This window comes from Protopterus annectens, chromosome 3.part0, assembly GCF_019279795.1.
Source record: "Protopterus annectens isolate FY-2018-M chromosome 3.part0, PAN1.0, whole genome shotgun sequence".
Lineage (NCBI taxonomy): Eukaryota > Metazoa > Chordata > Ceratodontiformes > Protopteridae > Protopterus > Protopterus annectens.
In genome coordinates, this window is record NC_056731.1 from 1,715,807,962 (window position 1) to 1,715,828,322 (window position 20,361).

At 42.5% G+C, this 20,361-nt stretch overlaps 1 protein-coding gene across 2 annotated transcripts in view; it reads right to left on the reverse strand.

Moving 5' to 3' along the window:
• Positions 1–12,636: 12,636 nt before the first annotated feature.
• Positions 12,637–20,361, reverse strand: part of TDP2 (tyrosyl-DNA phosphodiesterase 2) — a 594,646-nt gene continuing 586,921 nt past the window's right edge. For both annotated transcript variants that reach the window (XM_044065748.1, XM_044065749.1), the window contains one exon: positions 12,637–13,050. In XM_044065748.1, the coding sequence (XP_043921683.1) occupies positions 12,772–13,050 (279 nt within the window). In that variant the 3' untranslated portion in view covers positions 12,637–12,771. The remainder of the gene's footprint in view (positions 13,051–20,361) is intronic.

Consider the following 20,361-nt stretch of genomic DNA (forward strand, 5'->3'; position numbering starts at 1 on the left):
GGGCGAGAATGGATTGAAGAGTGACCATCCGGAACTTTTCTTTGGCTATTGCCAGGTTCAAGAGGGATAAGTCGAGGATCGGTCTTAAGTCCCCCGTCTTTTTGGGCACCAAGAAGAACCTGGAGTAAAAGCCTGATCCATACTGGTCTGGGGGGATGTGCTGGATCGCTCCTTTTTCTAGCAGCTGCCGAATTTCTGCGGTTGCGGACTCCCTCTGATCGGGTGGGGCATCGGGGAGGCACCTGGGTCTGAGAGGGGGATGGAGAAACGGAATCTCGTAGCCTCTGGATATGATCCGAAGCACTCAACAGTCTGTCGTGATGGACTCCCAAGCTGCTAGGTGCTTCGAGAAACGCCCCCCCGACTGCCTCCAGAGTGGAGCAGTCGGGTAAACCCCTCAGGGTTGCAGCATGGGCCGATCAGAGAAAGGTTCTCTGGACCCAAAGTTCTTTGGGCCCCCTCTGCCTCTAGGGTGGCGTCCACCCTGTCCTCCTCTGCCTCTGAAGGATGGGGAGTCCGGAGCAAAACAGGATTGCTGAGACTTTCGGAACCACATCTTCTTCTGTCCCTTTTGATTCTTAGAGAAGGACCTCTGGGGAGCAGAGAAGCAGACTCCGACGGCAGACGTCTTCCCGTCTTTCTCGCTCTGGACCAAGGTGTCGCGTACGGTCTTGCCAAAGAGGGCAGAACCATCAAACAGAGCATTAGCGAATGATGCCTTGAAGGGTTCCGCGAATTCACAGTGGCGGAGCCAGGCCTATCGCCTTAGTACGACGCCCGCTCCACTAGCTCTAGTGGCCCCTTCCGTAGCATGGGACAGTAGCCGCATAGAGGTATTGGAAATCGACCTGAGAGTGGCCATTCGGGTAGAATACACCTGTTTGTCCTCTGCCGACAGGGACTCTGGGGGCAACCCGGTGTATTCTTTAATAAGATCCCACTGGAGCAGTATGACGTGTGCTATGCAGTTCAGTGACCTTATGGAGAAGGTGGCTGAAGCAAACATCCGCTTCCCCAAACAGCCCATCGCCTGAGACTCCTTGTCAGGGATGGACCGGGGGACTCTCTTGGGCCAGTTCCCTTTTGGTGGCCGCTGCCACCAACATGGCATCTACAGGGGTTCTCTTGCTCCAATGAGACCTGTCCGAAGGGGGGCTGAGAATTCTGTCGTGCCTCTTAGGGACGGGCTCCACAGTGTCTGGCTCCTTCCATGCCCTGGTAGTGATCAAATCTACCAGGGGATCAGCCGGAGGGGACACCCAAGAGGTAGACGGGCCTGCTTCAAACGCCTCCAGGAACACGGACTCGTCCGAGGTAGGCTTTTGGGCAGACCACCCCCCCCTGATCCTGAACATCTCCATGATGTCTCCAAATGAGACGTCTTCGGGGGGGTGATCTTGGGGAACCTTCCCCTCCTCCAAATCCGTGTCCTCTGTTAAGGACTCAGGGGAGTCCAAGTGCCTCCTTTTGCACTTGCGTTTGTGAGGAACCTCCTCGGGGGGGCTGTCCGAGGAGGCCTCACCAACCACATCCTGTTCCAACAAGGGAACGATCTGGGACGTCTGAGCAGGCTGTCCCTGGGGCCGGGTGATGGAAGTCGGACCCATTTGCGAGGGAGTGCAGGGTGGAGCATTAGCTAAGGCCGGGGGCCTGGAATCCCTCGACAGAACCCTCTCCACCACGTCAAATGCCGAAGGAGAGCCACTCTCTCTAGGATCCGAGAGCAGACCCTCCCTCGGATCTGACGAGCAGATCGGGGCCGGATCCGAAGGGCCAGTACGCTCCGACCTACCCGGAGCCGAAGGCATACTGACCACCTCAGATCCGAAGCACAACTCTCGGCTCCAAAGAAAAGGGACCCGACAGGCTCGAGGGCACTGTCGGCGCTGAAGTACCAGACTCCATCGGTGCCGACATTCCCCCGGCTCCGACACTACTTGACTCCATAGACCCCGAACTCGAAAAGCGGGTCGGGGAAGGAGCAATCGGGGTGAAAAAAGGTGTCGAGCTCCCCTCCGGAGGGGGGGGGGAGGCAGGAGCACTCCCATCTGCAGCTGGGCCTGGAGGAACCTTCTCATCATCCGGTCCAAGTCTGCATCTGTTAGGCTTCTAGTGGATCTGGAAGAGGCCACCGAGGTGGGACGGGAGTGCCACCTCGATGACCTCGAAGGAGACTGGGCCTCATCCTCCTCCGGCCCCGGCGAAAAGCTGGGGGAATGGAGCCGGGAAGGGGAAGGTCCGGACATCAGTTAACTGCTCCATAGATTTGGCCATGATTGAAGCACTGAAGATGGGTAGCTGAGCCTGAAAAGGTCAGTAAACAATGGTGATTCTGAGGTACGAAAAAACAATGGCACTCTCTCCAAGCAGTGTATTTTGCCCTTAACACATAAAACCTGCAAAAAATAGCAGGAAGAAAACTAAAAAAAATTAATATTTTACACAGATTTTCATAGATGCATTCACACAAAATATTTCCCCTGACAGGAATAAACAGTCTAAAATCTACAAGTTTCCTAACAAAAAAAAAAAAAAATCACTGACAGAAAAAATACGTTTGCGGAAGGTTTTCCTTAACAGGGGACTTATCTGTCCAGTCTCAAAGTTATCACTAGCTGACTGACAGTTTCAGAAAGCCTGCCAAAGGAGCACATTTGACAGCAACAAAGCTCTGAAGCTCTGTCTTTTTATAGTAGCTCTTGCCAGTTAAGTGTGTATGGAGGATGATCTTAAGAGTTGAGAAGCTGTTTGGTGGCAGTGGGGTAGAACTCATATAGTTTAGGTAATGTTGTACATTCACATCTGCTGATGCTAATTTGAACGCGTGAGAACCACTTTCAATTTGTGGAATTTTTTCTTCTGAATACGCATCTTCATCAGAGAAAATGGAGTTAAGACTGCTTCTTGAAGGAGGCTGTACACAGCCTACAAATTTTGGGGTCCTGGAGCCTATCAGTCACACAAACAAACTCTTCTTCTTCTAAAGAGTCTACCCTAGCCTGAGAAGGTCTTACTAGTTGACAGAGAGATTTTTTTTTCTTTTTCCTTCACTTTGTCTATCAAGACATTTGCCACAACATTGTTAAAATGTGAAGTCTTTGATCTTTGGAATCAAACTCTCAGAGTAATATTGCCCTTTAGGTCAAGCCCGTCCTCTGGACATTACCCCTTAAGAAGTCTTAAAAGCTAGCACAAGCAGCATGAGAAAGGCATTTATAAAGATGAGAAAATCCATCTTAGATTCTATGTAAACAATCACATATATTGTATTATCTTCCAGAAATTACTTCTAACACTGCAGTTGCCTGATGTACAATGTCACTGTACTGCAAAGTCATAGCAGGTTATGGGCCTGAACCCCAAATAATTCACCAAATACATTTTCGTTGCTTAAGTATTGAAAATATTCCTACCTTCAGCAAAGGGAAAGAAATCAAAGTGTCTACATGTCTGCAGCAACATCCACATGCTCTATATAAGGGTTGATGGGAGTATTTAATCCAATCAAGACATTCTTCATAGTATAATATCTAATCACAAATCCCAGTGAATGAACAGGAGGTTAAATAAACAATAATAATGGTCTGAAACACCCCTGGACAGTCCACTAGAGCCACAGGCACATAAAGGATGTAAAAACAACTCAATGACAAGTGAACACAACCATTTAATAAATATGTAAAATCGGTAGTAGGCAGTCAAAAATCAAAAGTAAGTAGTTGAGCAGAGTGTTCAGGGGGGTGTTTCAGTCAATTACCGTACAATCGCTTTCCAGTCTAGATAACCCATTATGAGGTACATAATGATCTTAAAGCAGGCTCACCAAGACATCCTTAATTCTAAATATGACTGCCCTTACTTAGACAAACCTATAGATACTCAGTGCAGTATTAATCATGCAGATTCATCAGGATTAAATAACTCCTGTTGATTAGCAACACCTTCCCCCAATGTGTAACATTACTCCATTACTGTTCTCAGAAAAGATGGCATGGCATTATTTCATATCATGTCTACCTAAATATTTTAAGCATACAGTTTGTCACAGTCCAACTACTTGCATAATGATCATTAAAACGGCATACATTATCAGACAATGATTGCTCCGCTTCAGAAATACTTTAAGCTTATTCATCTCTCTCTCTCTCTCTCTGTATGATTTGTTTTAAATATTGGATTGCTCTGGGAAAGATTAACACCAAAAAACACTACATAAAAATCACTTGTACCCTGTAGGAAAATGAAAGTAATATCGCAGCCTCAAAAAAACTCCCACAACTTAGACATGAAGAAAGGTTTGTAACATGCAAAGTTCAAATGTGCCTTTATTCTTTCCAGCATGTCCTACAACGTAAAAGACAACTCTAACTTCTAGTGGGGTTAGTTCTATCCCCAAGTTGCTTTCTCTCTCTCTACATCATCACCTAGGTGCAGCCTGGTGGTAAGGAACCACTCAGCACTTTTCAAATTAATTTACCTTTTTTTCCTATCATGGAGGTCTCACTATCTAGTTTCTTAATCAAATGTGTATGTTGCTTCTGAAAGGAATTTGCTCAGGCTGCATGACACCAGAAAGACCACATTATTTCTGTAGTTTTCACTGTTGAGTCACTGCCCACAATTTCACATCTTGAATGTATCTTACTGAGATCAGTACAATGTTACAATGAGCACTTAACTGCTACAATGAAACTCTTTCCCAAAGAGTTAGCTGTTGGGAGAAATTTGTGTGACAAAAGTAAGGATTGGTGTTATGTTGCAATACTACAATACACAAACTGGTTATGTTCCCTCATTTCTGGCCATCAACATGTTGCTTTTCTCCACGCAATTAAAGAAAATTAGTAATATAAAATATTATACATTGCGTGACAATGCTTTACTAGGTGCTAGATAGATTAGCTGTCAGTCACATATAACTGAAGCAGAGTTGCTGTTCCTGACCTCTTTAAGAAAGTGCAAGGTATGGTGTGCAAGATGCAAAAACTCACAAGAATGCCCTCTTTTACTCTGTTATTGCACAATACACAAAACAGAGCACTTGAGATGAAGACCACTATCAAGAAAGACTGCCACAATGTGAACATGAGTATGGAGAGACTGTTAAACTATACAAGGGACTGAAGCATATAATGAGTTCAATAATATTTTACTTTTTGCTGCTAATTTGATTTGACAAGGTGGGCAAATAGTTCACATTAAAACAAAATTGTACCAAGCGAACACATCAGTTAAGGACTACAGAAGCCAGCCACATGATACACTCAGTAACAGCTCAAAAACCTGAAGATTTAGTCCCTTTGCTAAAATTTATATAATATATGGAGTTCTACAAATATGCAACCAAAAAGACCAGCAGTACAGACTCCCAACTATTGCTTGGAGTCTGGAATCACTTTGGTATCTGTGTGTACTAGGCAGAAATATTGGAATGAAGTACTTGTCCTTTAAACATCAATCTGTATTGTTACTTTTACAAAGCAGACCTTTCTGTGTCGCAAGTTTCTACAGAACTGCAATATTTCCTAGATGAACTACAGAGATCCCAACCATTCAGTTCCACTCTATAGCTTCCACTTCCAGTTCATTTTGGACATACAGTTGTTATTTCAGCAAACAAATATTATTTTGTTTATTATTACTAACATTTAAAACAAATATTTCCTTCACTGCTAAGCACATCAATACGAAAGAAAGCTGAATTGGGTGATTACCTGAATTTATGTGATGGCTCTCAACATCAGTAACACTGAAAGGATAGTTTCTGTTACAGCAAAAATGGTAAACTGTAATTTTATAGTATATGGGAAGTCTTGATACTTCTGTAAAGCTAAGCAACAGTAAAAAGCAGCAGCAACAAGAGGAGTGGAGGTGTTGCCATCCTTTAGACTGAACAACTTGTTCTCTCTCCACTCTGTTTCTATACCCAACTTTGAGCCTGCAGAACTTCTTAATGTCAACTGCCATCTAAATCCACATAAAAAATTTGCCATAGCCTCCATCTACATACCTCAAGGAAATAATATCCCCATCAGAGAACATTCTCTCCTGGCTTACTAATAAAAGAACATATGAAAACATTCTTCTTGGTGACGTTAACATTGATTGGGTCAAACTTTCTACTTCATCTCCTAGTCATAGTCTCAACCTTCACGGCTTCCACCAGCTTATATCCTCTACTAACAAAAACTCCACCATTGGTCCTACCCTGGATTGGATTCTCACCTCACATCCCAACCTTTGTCATATCCCTGGCACACTTCCTAACTCTTTTAACAACCACTTCCCAACCTTTATCCAGAGATTCTCCAAACATACTCCTAAAGACCACCTCTAGAGAGATTGTTGTAAACTCAACCAATTCAACCCTGACACTTTTAATTCCACTTTCTCTAATGTAAAATGGTTGTTCCTTCAATACTTCCCTCTCAATGAGGCCATAACATCTTTTAATAAAATATTCCTAGACATGCTTAACTCCATGGTACCGATCAGAAAAATCAGAATAAAATCTAACTCTGCTCACTGGCTCACAAAACATACCCACTCCATTACACATAAAGGAGACAGTATCTGGAAAGCCTGGGTCAAAAATAAGTCCCATATTTTACTTCAAAAATATAAGGAGCTCAGAAACCTGTCCAAAAAACTTGGTAACAACTACAAGAAAACTTTCTTCTGTTCCAACCAACGTAACCCACATAAAAATAAAAAAAAAAATTCTGGAATTCCATTAATCATCTTCTTTATCCTGGCAATCCTCCAATTCTCAACCCCTTCCCACAGAATACTGCTAATGAAACTGCCACTCTCCTTACAACTATTTCATTGAAACAATCCGAAAACTTACACAAAATAGTAATACCTCCTCTTCCCCTCCTTTACCCCCAACATAATTCCTCTTGATACACAAAATAGTAATACTTCCACTATCTCCCCTTCACCCCCAAACATGATGACCTTCAATACCTTCTGTTTCAAATCTGTCCCCACTTCCTTCATCAAATCCCTCCTTTCTAAACCTCAAACCTTGCTCCCCCCCTCTGCTGATAAACTGCCTGTCTTCTTTCTCAAAATTGCTGCAGAATCCATTGCCTACCCCATCTCCATACTCATAAATTGTTCCATTACTGAAGCCTATATCCCTGATTTATGGAAATCCGTCTACATAATTCCTCTTCATAAGGGAGGAAACTCTACCAATCCATCTAACTACAGACCCATCGCCATCCAGTCCCCCATTTCTAAAATTCTGGAAAAGTGTATTCACACCCAGCTACTCAAACACCTGCTTGATAATAACCTGCTTACATCTACCCAAAATGGCTTTATACCCAACCACTGCACTACCTTCCTTCACTCATACAGTAGCTGAGGCCCAGGACAACAACATGTTAGTCTCCTGTTTATTTTTTGATCTCTCTAAAACTTTCAACACTGTCTCGCACTCTAAACTTCTAGCTAAACTTTCCAACCTCTGGCTCTCTACTTCCTCCTTAAACTGGTTCTCAAATTACCTCACCAACAGACAACAATCCATTCACTGGCAAACTGCCTTTTCCCCCTTCCAACTTGTCAACACTTGTGTTCCACAAGGACCTATCTTAGGCCCCCTCTTGTTCAATATTTTCACTAAGAATCCACATTCTGCCAGTAACCTCACAACACTCCTTCAATATGCAACGATTCTACTCTTACTACCACTGCACATAGCATCCCTGATCTCTCGTCTCTAACTCAGAACTCCTTTTCTTCTGTCAAAACATGGCTCTCTGACAATCAACTCGTACTTAATCCTAAAATATCTTAACTCCTTCTCTTCCTTCCTAAAACACTGGCACATCACAAATCCTTTTCCATCATCTCCCTCAACAATACCACCGTTAAACCTGAACCCCATACCAAACTACTAGCCGTCATTATTGATGAATTAAAATATGACATATACATCCAACATTGTATAAAGAAAACACAACAGAAACTTTGTCTACTCTATCGTAATCAGAAATTCCTTACACCTTCCTCCAAAATACCCTAGCCCAGTCTCTATTACTTTGTCTTATGTATGCAGCACCTATTCTTACAAATACTCAAACTACTCTACTCTCCAAACTTGAAGAGATGTATAATAAAATTGCCAGATTTGCCAGTAGTCTTTACAATTCCCATCACTGTCTTGTCCTTAAAGCACTCCAATGGCCCAAATTCTCTAACCAACTACTACTTCAGCAACTACTCATTACCCATTCAATCCTGAATGGAGCCTCTTCCAGCCCTTCCATCTGTAACCTAGTATCTTATTACAACCCCTGTCATCTCCTTTGTACAACCAACAAACTCCTCCTTGATATCTACAAACCTAACAAGAATATTGGAATTTTTCTCTATAAGTACTCTGTAGCCCATGCCTGGAACACACTTCCCCTTAATACAAGACAGATCTCCCAAAAATACCTGCTTAAACATGAACTTAAAAACTATCTACTAAGGAGTTGTTACTGCCTGTGTCTAATCCCCACATGACAAATTTATCATTTACTCATGGTCTACTCATCTAATCTGTATTACTCCCTTTCTTTTCTCCTCTTCTCTTTGTCTTGTAATTCTGTATAATTTTTTCTGGATTTTATATTCAAAATATATTCCTGAATTTAAAGCATAATAATTGTATTAGCACCATGTCTCCATCAAATAGATTAAGTGCATCTTATATCTTGTACCAATTCTGTAATCTTGTTACTTTTATTATCTCATCTACGTTATGTAATGATGTTAACTGTTGCTAATATTACTCATGTTATGTCTTCTGTACAACTGTTCATTTTTGTATGTTTATAATTTTTACAAGATTGTGAACTAACTGGAGCTTTTCTCCTCGGGTCTCCACTAAAAATGGGCCTTTGGCTCAGTTGGACTAACCCGGTTAACAAAGGTCAAATAAATAAATAAATCAAACAAAACTACGTGTAACAATGAAAGGAATCTATCACAGGAAACAAAAATCACAGCCAAGTGAAAAAAATGAATCTGAGATAAAGATTTTTGAATACTATGTTTGAGGAATGGAAGAGCAGGGAGCTACAGAAAATTACAGTTTCGCACTTGGATGCCATGACTGAAAACTTCTTGTGCATATTATAGAGTAGACAGTAATAAATATGCAGTACACACAGAAGAATCATAGCCATCAGTGGTAAACATTATAGTAAAGGTTAATTAAAAGCACAGCAGATATATCGCCACACTAAATGAAGTGACGTGCGTTTGTCATACCAGTCGAAGTAAGCCTGTTTCACAAACTACAAACCAAACACTACCACAAACTAATAAACAAATTCCTGAAGTTCATCACCAAGTATAGACTCAACCTAATACTTGGTGGTGATATTCACTCCAACCCTGGCCCACTCACTTCAGATACACATACCCCCTCTACTTGTAATCTAAGCTACAAACCTACAATTAATATGCCAACTAACTCTCTCCTAGTCTGTCATCTCAATATTAGAAGCATTAATAACAAGGTACATGAATTGCATGCACTTCTGGATGTCCACTCCCCTGAAATTCTCTGTTTATCTGAAACCTGGTTAAAACCTACCACTAAAGACAATGAAGTGTTACCACCTGGGTACAACATACACAGGTTGGATCGTGCTTCGAGAAAGGGGGGTGGGGTAGCTGTACTCTATAAATCTGAGTTGAATGTCACCATAGATGTAATATAACCTCCTCAGATTAATAACTCAGAGATTATTGCCACCAAATTGCAACTTAATAAAAATAAATGCATTAATATCATCTGTATGTACATTCCCCCAGGTAACAATATATCTACATTTGAAGATATCCTGCACTGGCTATCATGTCACTACCCCCAAGAAACCCTACTACTTGGAGACTTTAACATAGACTGGGGCACCTGTTCCTTAGAATCCCCAACCACCCATATTAACCTGCATGCATTTACACAAATCATATCCACCTCTACCAAGATAGGTAAACCCAACCAAAAAGAAAGTATACTTGACTGGGTACTCAAACAGTCATCCCCAACTGTACACCTCTGGTACTCTCCTTAATGGTTTAAGCGATCACCTTCTCACATATGTAATTAAGCACAAAACCATTAATTCCCAACAATCCTTACTCAGAAAGGTTAGAAACAATAAACACTTTGACCCTGCCAAATTCCAACAAGAACTAAACTCATGTAATTGGTCTATTCTAAAACACCTCCCCTTAGAGGAAGCAGTAGCATACTTTAACAACAAATTCCTTGAGATCCTTGATTTGCATGCATCTGTTCGTTCAAAGAGAACCAAGGCAAAAACTGCACCATGGCTTTCTATAGATTCTAAACTCAAAATTAGCCTTAGAAACAAAGCATGGGCTTTATGTATGCTCTTCTAAAGACCCTCAAGATCACATTAAATACAGGCAATCCAGGAACTAAACTAAAAATCAATTTTACAAGACAAAACAATACTACTGTAATTTACAGACAGTAAATCAAAATAACCCTCAGAAGTTTTGGGCAGGTTTAAATAATCTACTACATCCTGGACAAACTTCAACCCCAATCCCTGCTACTACTATTGATAAAACCCTGAAGATGTTTCTGATAGTTTTAACCAATTCTTTACTGAGACAATTCAAGCCCTAGCTAGCCAACTACCTCCTAGCTCCCTGGTCCCGAAAGTAGCACCCTAGAAACCTACTTATGCTCAGCTTCCAACCAGTCGCCACTTCACTTATCCGCACCTTGATCAAAAATTAAAACCCACTACACTTTCTGCTGATCAACTCCTGCCGAGTACCCACAAAATCAGCTGATGCTATTGCTTACCCTGCCTCAATACTAATCAATAGAACCATAGTAGAAGCTAAAATTCCCACCATCTGGAAAATATCCTATGTAATCCCACTTCACAAAGGAGGCAGCTCTACTGAATTCTCCAATTATAGGCCAATAGCTATACTCTCTCCACTTGCAAAGATTATGGAAAAATGTATTCACAGACAACTCATGCACCCCCTAATCCAAAATCGCCTTATGGCAGACACTCAGCATGGCTTCCGTCCTCATCACAGCACTACTTCAGCCCTCCTAGCCTTTACTAACACCATAAACCATAATCGCAACAATAATTATATATCCTCAGCCCTCTTTTTGGATCTTTCAAAGGCATTCGATATGGTTGATCACCAACTTTTAATCCACACCCTGCAAACATTCTGTCTAGATACTGGAGTCCTCCAATGGTTTCAATCCTACCTGAATGGTCGACAGCAGGCTGTCCTCTGGCAGAACAAACTCTCTAACCTTCTACCTAACACCCTCGGAGTACCACAAGGCTCTATACTAGGGCCCTTGCTGTTCTCCATCTTCATTAACGACCTTTATACTGTCATCCCAAAAGTCAGCTGTATCCAATATGCTGATGACTCTACTCTGATTTGCTCAGCCACATCTCCAGTAGAGTTATGGTCAGCTACCCAGACCACCTTTAATACAATAGAAAACTGGCTTTCTGAACATCGTCTGATCCTAAATCCCAAAAAAACTAAAATGCTGTTATTCAACATGTAGGTCTACCGCCTTCACCTTTACCATAAAATCAAATGATGGCACAATAATCTCCCCTGACCCATCTACAAAACTATTAGGTGTCATCATAGACAATAATCTAAAATTTGACCTACATGTTAACCAAACTATCAAAACCATCAATAAAAAACTAGGGTCACTTTACAGAATAAAAGCCTTCCTAACCCCTCCAGCTAAAATTGCCATAGCTCGCTCTCACCTTCTTTCAACCCTTCTGTATGCATCCCCTCCACTCTCAAATTTGAACAAGACTGTCCTTAAACTCTCAATTTGCTACAACCACATTGCCAGGTTTGCCACTGGGCTGCCTTTTAGGACACATCATTGCATCAATCTAAATCAGCTTGGATGGCTTGAACTACCCAGCCTAATCCAGTATAACCAACTGATTATGGCCTATAAAATCCTCTATAATCCGGACAATACTCCTGCACTTAAAAATATTATCACCCCCTATAACAATCCTAGACCGCTTCGATCCTCTAACAAACTACTAATTCAGACTAGCAAAATTAATAACACAGCCGGTGATTCTCTCTTTGCAAACTCTGTAAGTAGATCCTGGAACTCTCTTCCAGCTGATATTACCTTACTTTCCACCTTAGGTCAATTTAAAACTAGATTCAAACAACATTTGTCACTTAACTGGCTATGTTAATATATCAAGCCTGGCTAACTCTCTCTAGAATGTGTAAAAATCTGTTAACCAGTTTACTGTGTAATTTAATTTAATCCTGATTTGTTCTCAGGATTAACTGTAACCTGTGGAACTTGTTTAACTTGCTTACTTATGTAATCTTTAAATAGTCTGTTTGTAATATGTAATGCTGGTATTATGTAATGCTGTATCTGCTTACCCTTGGAGCTTTTCTCCCCGGGCCTCCGCTGAAAATGGACATGCATCCAGTCGGACTATCCCGGTCAACAAATGTAAAATAAAATAAATAAATAAATAAAATTGTGAATGGCTCCTTGATCCCATAAGATGATATATTTTTGGATCTACAGACCAATTACAAATCAGATGTGCTCTAAAAGTTATATTACTTTATTTAAATGACCACACTCTTAACATTCATAAAATATAGGCATAATAGGCTTCATATACACCACTAAAATTTAACATAAAATTAAATCAAGGAACTGTTTTATTAAAGGCTTTATAAAATTAGAGTAAATGCACAAAAAAGTCCCCAGTGGTCACTTGGAAATTTGCCACAATCCAATTTATCTAATCCTATAAGGTCCATTGTTTGAGGAATTATGTGTGTGCCCTTGGCATTTCGAAACAGTATGCGATCAAAGCGTAACTGACACTTGTAAGCTGCATTTTTGTTGCTGTTCATTTTGGTATCCCATGTATAACGACAGTGTTCTGGCTTTCCTAAGAACTCCCAAACATCGACAACACCAGCTGGTAAGCCTCCTACTTTGGTAACCTGTAAGAAAAAAGTGGAAAAGTTTTTTTATGAAATAATTCAAATGTTAATAAGAAACCAATCAATTATTATTTTTACTCAACCTTCAGGTTAAGACAAAAAAATGGTCATGTATGACATGCAAAAATTCCACAACAGGCATATAGGATTCAATGCATTAACAGCCTGTCACATCAGAATGCTCTTGCAAGGATGCAAAAGAAAGTGAATTTGGATAAAAGACATAAGAATAGTTCTTCAAAGAAAGGCCGCAGAAGCAGTAAATCATAACATCTGAGTTTCCAAACCTTATGTGCTATTTTATCCTGGTCACAGTTTTTATCAGGGACCACTGTTGCTGTACGCCACTCTTTTGGTACATATCCTGTAGTAAGGCTGAGATTGAACAGTAGTTTTATGTTTGGGTTTAGCTCTTCTTGGAGTTCATGTAGGACGCAGCCCGGGACACCGTCTGGTCCCATTGATGCTGTGTTTTTTGCTTTGGAGAGGGCGGCTCTTACCTGAGCATCTGAGATCTCAGGGGGCAGCACTCTGCTGGAATAGATATTTGCCCTTTTGGTGGGGGGGGGGGTTGCGCTGAACCTGTCAGGATGTTGGCAATGTCTGTGGGTTCGGTGTATCTTTTGTCATTTTGGACGAATTCTGAGCATATCTGGGAATTCCCACCCAGGTTCCTAACATAACTAAAGAAAGCCTTGTGATTATCCTTAGTGTCCTGTGCAATTTTTCTCTTGAAGCTGGCCTTAGACGATTTTATGAGTGCCCGTAGTTTTTTACTAATACTGATCAGAGATGCCTTCCCTTTTTTGGGATTTTGCTCTATCATGTAGTAGCTTCCTCCTTCTATTGTATAGTTTGTTTATGGCTGGGGTCCACCAGACAGGACGTCTGCCTTTGGAGGATTGGGTCTTGGTTTATTTGGGATTGCATGATCCATGCATTCCTGAAGGTGTTTATAGAATGCGTTTATAAAGGATTCTGTGGTCTGGCCATATTTCCCACAGGCCCGGGGGCTTTGAAGGATTCCACCTCGGTTTTGAGGAGTGTGAAATTTGCTTTAGAGAAGTTTTTCACTGTGGTTTTCTGGGCAGGGGGTGGGGTCGGGATGTGAATATCCAGTGAGATTAGTTTATGGTCTGATTTTACCAGTGAGGGATACACTTCTGGTCTGGAGCATAGAGTCCCCATGTTGGTGATGATCAGGTCCAGTATGTTTTCCCCTCTTGTGGGAGTGGTAACAAGTTGTTCCACAGCATTTGAGTTTATAAATTCTAGGAACCTTTGGGCTAGGGTGTTGGAGCTAGAGTAATGCTCCCAGTCTATGTTTGGGTAGTTGAAGTCGCCCAATATAATGGTATTTGGAGAGACCTTCATATTTTCCAGTGTTCTCAGGAAGGCTGAGTGGGGTTCCTGGGTTTGGGAGGGTGGTCTGTAGCAGGCTATAAACTGGAAGGCAGTTTTACCCACTGATAGTTGCACATGGATAGTCTCTGATGCTTCATGATGTGCCACCAACCTGGAGGTGTGGGTATCTTTGACGAATATTGATACTCTCCCTCCTTTTGTGGTTCGGTCCAAGTTTTGGGGCCGAAAAGCATGGTATGAGGTGTAACCTGGTAGTGCTGGGGTTTCCCTCGGGAGCCTTGAACCAAGTTTCTGTTACTGCACAGATATCGATGTTCTCCATGCTAAGGAGAGTTTCGAAAAGGCATCTTGAGGTTTAGACTTCTGGCGCTGAGTAGCATTACTCTTAGTTTCTTATCCCTTGTGATACCTATGGAGGTGGGTTTGTTTTTTGAGCCTTACCTAAAAAAGGCACTATGGGGGTAGCAAGAGCCTTTGCCAATATCCGAAAGCCCAGGGGTGACAGGTGCAAGCCGTCCATAGCGAAGCATCGTGGCTTGTCGAGCATGTCATCCCAGGCTGACAGGCATTGGATCCCCTTTGAATGACACCAATACTTAAGCCAGTTGTTGAAATTGATCATCTTGTCTTCATATTGTGGCATCATTATTGGTGAGGGTAAGATGCTACTCAAGGTCAGGGTTATACCGGCCTGGGCTACATGCTCAGAGAGCTCCTCTATGTCTCTTTTCATGTAGTCCAGGGAGTTACGTCTCGGGTCATTCACACCAGCATGGACAATGACTGAGTCATATTTGTACTTACCTTGGAGTGACCTGAGTGCTTGTGTTATGTGGCGGATCCTAGTGCCCGACAGGCAGCTCACCGTGACCTTCTCCTTGTTCAGCCTGGTGAGCGGGACGTCAGTGTGCCTGACGATAGAGTCACCTATTACAAGTGTATCAGGTGTGTTGTTTAGCCTTAAGGGCTTTGACTGTTCGGCACACTGGCTTTGTGAGCTATGTGTTGCAAGTGTTTTGTTTTGGGGTAGCGGTTGCTTGGGTGTCTGCTTTCGAGGTCTCTGCTGCTTAGGCAGATTTTTATTTAGAACCTCTGAATATGTTTTTGTGTGTTTATGTGTTTGGTTTGCTGTCGTGGTAGGTCTATGTGAGACTGGAATTGTAGTGAGTGTTGTTTCCTTCTCCTCCTGACTGGTTACGCCAGTACTGAGTTGAGAGAGCTTACCCTCCAGTTTAGCTATATGGTTGCATCTCTCACATGTGTTGGAATTTGTTGGGAGGAGGAGAGGGTTGTCTGTGTACATGAGGCAGTTGTAACATTGCCTCAAGATTCCCAGATTCACCAGCTGGACTGGAGAGGAGACTGACAACTAACCTTTGGACATGCTAGAACAGTATTGGGAATTCCTTTATAATTTAAAAAAAGGGCCAATGGGGAACAAGGTACTCAAGGGGAGTTTGTGAGGGTGTAGTGCTTTTAATTTTTTAGTGCTGACTTAGTGAGCAAGTGCCAGGTAACTTAAATGCAATGTGTTACAGGTAACTTAAATGCAAAAATGACAAACAGTAACTTTCTTTCAAGTGAAACAAGGAAATAAGTACAGTAAGCAATACAGATATCACTAGGGATCCACAGAAGCACTGAAAAGCCGCATTTTAGGTGGAATTAGAATTTCAGGAAAATAACAAGCAAACAAACAACAAGCATACAAACAAAGCTAGATTCAGCAGGCCTGGATCTAGTCTATGCTACAGCAGACAAGGTGTACCATTTTCAGTAAGAAACAATTCAAATATGCAGGCACTATAAGCCTTTAACCACAGAAGGGCAGAGTCCAGCCTCTCCTCCCACAAGAGTGCAGACCACGAACCTTCTTAATGTAAAATAACTGGCCTGAAGCCCAAGTGGTTAAACCAGAACTAATACACTTTTAGAATAACAGACACTGAGCCCTCAGTCAGCAGTTCCCAACTTAGAAGGATGTAAGCTACCTGTCCTGCCACCACAGTGTAGGCCATAAACCTTCCTAATGTAAAACAACTGGTCTGAAGCCCAAGTGCTTAATCCAAAAGCCCTAGTGCTTAATATTGCAGGTGGAGATGGAATATCTAGAATGGACTGTACCTGGTGTCTCAATGTCTTTATATGATGAGGGAGTAATGAGGCCATTTTATTTAAAGTATCCAACAGAGCACCAATGAACACCAGCCTTTGAACTGGAGAAGAGACTGATTTGACTAGATTTATAGTGATGCCCAGGGAGCTGGAGGTCTGAAACAGATGATCCCTGGCTTGAATTAATTGATGCCTGGTTGTGGCAGTTAGGAGCCAGTTGTCTAGATACAGAAACACGTGGAATCCCTGCAGACTCAGGTGAGCTGCAACCACTGTCATGCATCTGATAAACACCTTGGGAACTGTAATAAGTCCACAGGGCAGAACTCTAAATTGGTAATGGCTGGCTCCGAGCCTGAAGCACAGATGACTTCTGGAGCATCTGTCTGTTTTGATGTGATAGTACATGTACTGCAAGTCCACAAAGCACATCCAATTGTCCTTTCACAAAAGAGGTAGAAAGAACTGAACCATGACCATCTGGAACTTTGACTTCTTTACATACAGGCTCAGACTGCTTAGATACAGAAGAGGTCTCAAGGTCCCTTGTTTTCTCTGGCACTAAAAAGAAGTGGGAGTAGGTTCCGGATTCTCTTTGTTCAGTTGGGACCTCTTAGATAACTCATTTTTTGCAGTACTTTTTGAACCTCTATTACTGCATTATTACATGCTCCCTCTGACTGAGTGGAACATCGGGGAGACTCGTCTGCCTTTGTGGCGGTGGAAGGAAAAAGGGAGAGTAGTAACCTCTGGATATTATGCTTAGTACCAAAGCATTTTTTGTAAGATTAGTCCAGGCAATTAGGTACAGTGAAAAACAACCCCCGACTGCCTATAGAGCCGAACAGCCAGGCAACGCTTCAGGAGAGCTGATAGGGCCTATCAGAAAAGGGTTCTCTGTAGCCCTGATTCTGCAGACCCCCCTCTGCCCCTGGGGCAGCTTTCTCCATTAAAACTTCTACCTCTGCCTCTGGAGGAAGAATCCACATGCTGATCATGAAAAGACCCTTGGGATTTTTGGAACCAAGTCTTCTTACTACCTCACTGATATCTGTAGAAAATAAGATGAGAAGTAGAAAAAATACAGTTGTGTACACTTACCATAAATGTAGATGTTCGAGTGTATTCACTGTTGCAGTCATTATATTTGGGTTATCTGCTTGCAGGTAGCCCTCAGCCGGCCTGATTTACAAAGTCTTGGGTCCTGCGTCAGTTGCTGTCCCTTCTTCTATAATGTCAGGTCGTCAGGGGTATAAAACATGCAGCCAACGCCATTACATCAGTTTTTCTTGCCCCAGATGTCAGGTGCCCCCCTAATGGGGAACAATTAAATATAAAAGTACAATGATACACCTCCAACAAAAAAACAAATACACCAAAAAGGCTTTTAAGCATAGTAATAGAAAGTAGAGGCATAGCCAAAAGAAGTTAGGGGGCTGGAGGGAGGGTAACCAGGACTGCAACAGTGAATACACATGAACATCTACATTTATGGTAAGTGTACACAACTGTACTATGTTCTTCATGTTTCACTGTTGCAGTCATTACATTTGGGAAGATTCACAAAGCTATGGTTGGGAGAAGGAATTTAGATAGCATTAGGACCAGCTATAAGACCCTGCAAGACTGCAGTGGCAAAGCCAGTTCTGGATTTAGAGAAGATTGGCAAATGATAATGCTTGGTGAAAGTATGTACAGAACTCCAGGTAGCAGCTTCTATGATGTCCCTGGTAGGGACGCCTCTGAGAACAGCTGTGGAAGTAGATGCAGCCCTGGAGGAGTGAGGTCTGATCCCCTGGGGGATAGGTTTCCCATGGTGCTTATAGCAGAAATGAATGCAATGGCCTATCCATTTGGAAATGGTTTGCTTTGAAATAGCCTTCCCCTCTGCCCCTGCAGCAAATGCAACCAGCAGTTGTTCAGATTTCCTTTGAGGTTTAGTCTTGTCCAAGTAGAATCTAAGTTGTCTGTGCACATCTAAGGAATGCAGTATCCGTTCCCCTTTGTTCTGTGGATTGGGAAAGAAGGTTGGCAAATGAATAGACTGATTAAGAGCCACACTGCATACCACCTTGGGCATGAAGGATGGACTGGTTCTGAGGGACACCCTGTCCACATGAAAGATGATGAAAGGCTCCACTGCCATAAGGGCCTGTAATTCAGATACCCTTCTAGCTGAAGTGACTGCTAAAAGGAAAGCTGTTTTCCAAGAAAGAAATTTTAAGTCTGCAGTAGCAGCTGGCTCGAAAGCGAGTCAAGTGAGTTTCTCCAAAACAAAGTTAAGGTCCCAGGCTGGGGTTGGAGCTCTCCTGGGTGGTCTCAAATTTTTGGCCCCTGGATGAGAGAAGAGGGGAGGTTCTGTGTTACAATGAACTGAAAAGGCAGAGGCGTGGATTTTAATGGAGGAAAAAGACAGGCCCTTGTGAAGCATCTCAGTTAAGTATTGTAAAATCTGAGGTAAATTGGGCGCTGCTGTGCTCATTCCTTGAGATTGGTTCCAAGCACAGACTCTTTTCCATTTTTCAGCATAAGATTTTCTAGTACTAGGCCTCCTTGCCTCTAAAATATCCATCTCAGGTTTACTGAGGGATGGTAAAGGAGAGATTATGTAATTAGCCAGGCTGCAAGGTTCAGAGTTAGAAGCTGAGGGTGCAGAATCTGGTTCTCCTGCTGAGACAACAGGGAAGGAGTCTGAGGTAGGTTCCATGGGGATAACAGTGACACACTGTGCAGGAGGGGGTACCAGTGTTGGCGTGGCCAGTCTGGAGCAATCAAAATCATCCTGTCCTGTTTGATTTTTAGTAGTACTTTGGTGAGAAGAGGAAGAGGGGGAAAGGCATAGACTGATAGTTTTTTTCAGATGAAGGACAGAGCATCCACTTTCCAGGCTTGCTTGTGGGGAGTCCTTGTGCAAAATATGTCCAATTGGTAGTTCTGGGGAGAGGCAAACAGGTCTATATCTGGGCTCCCCATTTGCTTGTCAACATGTTGAAAATCCTTGGTTCCAGTTTCCACTCGTGTGGGTCCATGAAGTTTCTGCTTAGTCTGTCTGCCAGTGTATTTAATTTTCCTGGCAGAAATTGAGCTTGTAGGTGCACTTGGTAGCTCAAGGCTGTGTTCCACAATGCCATGGCTAGTCTGCAGAGGGGGTAAGAATGTGTACCCCCCTGCTTGTTTATGTACCGCATAACAGTGGTGTTGTCCGTCTTTACCATAAGTTGTCCTGGAAGAATGTGGTCCTTGAAGGCCGTCAGAGCATTCTGTACAGCTAACATTTCTTTTTGATTGATATGCAGGTGCATTTGACTTGGGTTCCATTTGCCCTGAATGCACTTCCCTGCCAGGTGAGCCCCCCATGCATAGTCTGATGTGTCTGTTAGGGTTTGGGCGGCAGGGGGTGGTGTGAAAGGTGTGAATTCTAGGCGTAGGCAAGGTATGACAGGAATCAATGCTTCTAGATCCTGAGAATGTTGACACCATAGGCTTTTTAGATACTACTGTAGTTTCCTCATATGCAGTCTTGCACATGGAATTAGAAGAATGCAGGAGGCCATGAACCCCAAGGCTTGCAGTATTTGTCTTGCAGATAGCAGGGTTTTTGTGTCCACTTTTTTGCAGAAGGTTGTCAAATGAATTTGTTTCTCTGGTGTGAGGTAAGCCATCTGGGAAGTTGTATTCAAGCTTGCTCCCAGGAATATAATTTGTTAACAGGGTACCAGGTGTGATTTTTTTTTCATTTATGGTGTACCCAGACAAGTTAGAACCCTTTGTACAAAGGCCAGATAATTCAAAAGTATGTCCTGGCTTTCTGCCTGAATTAGACAATCGTCC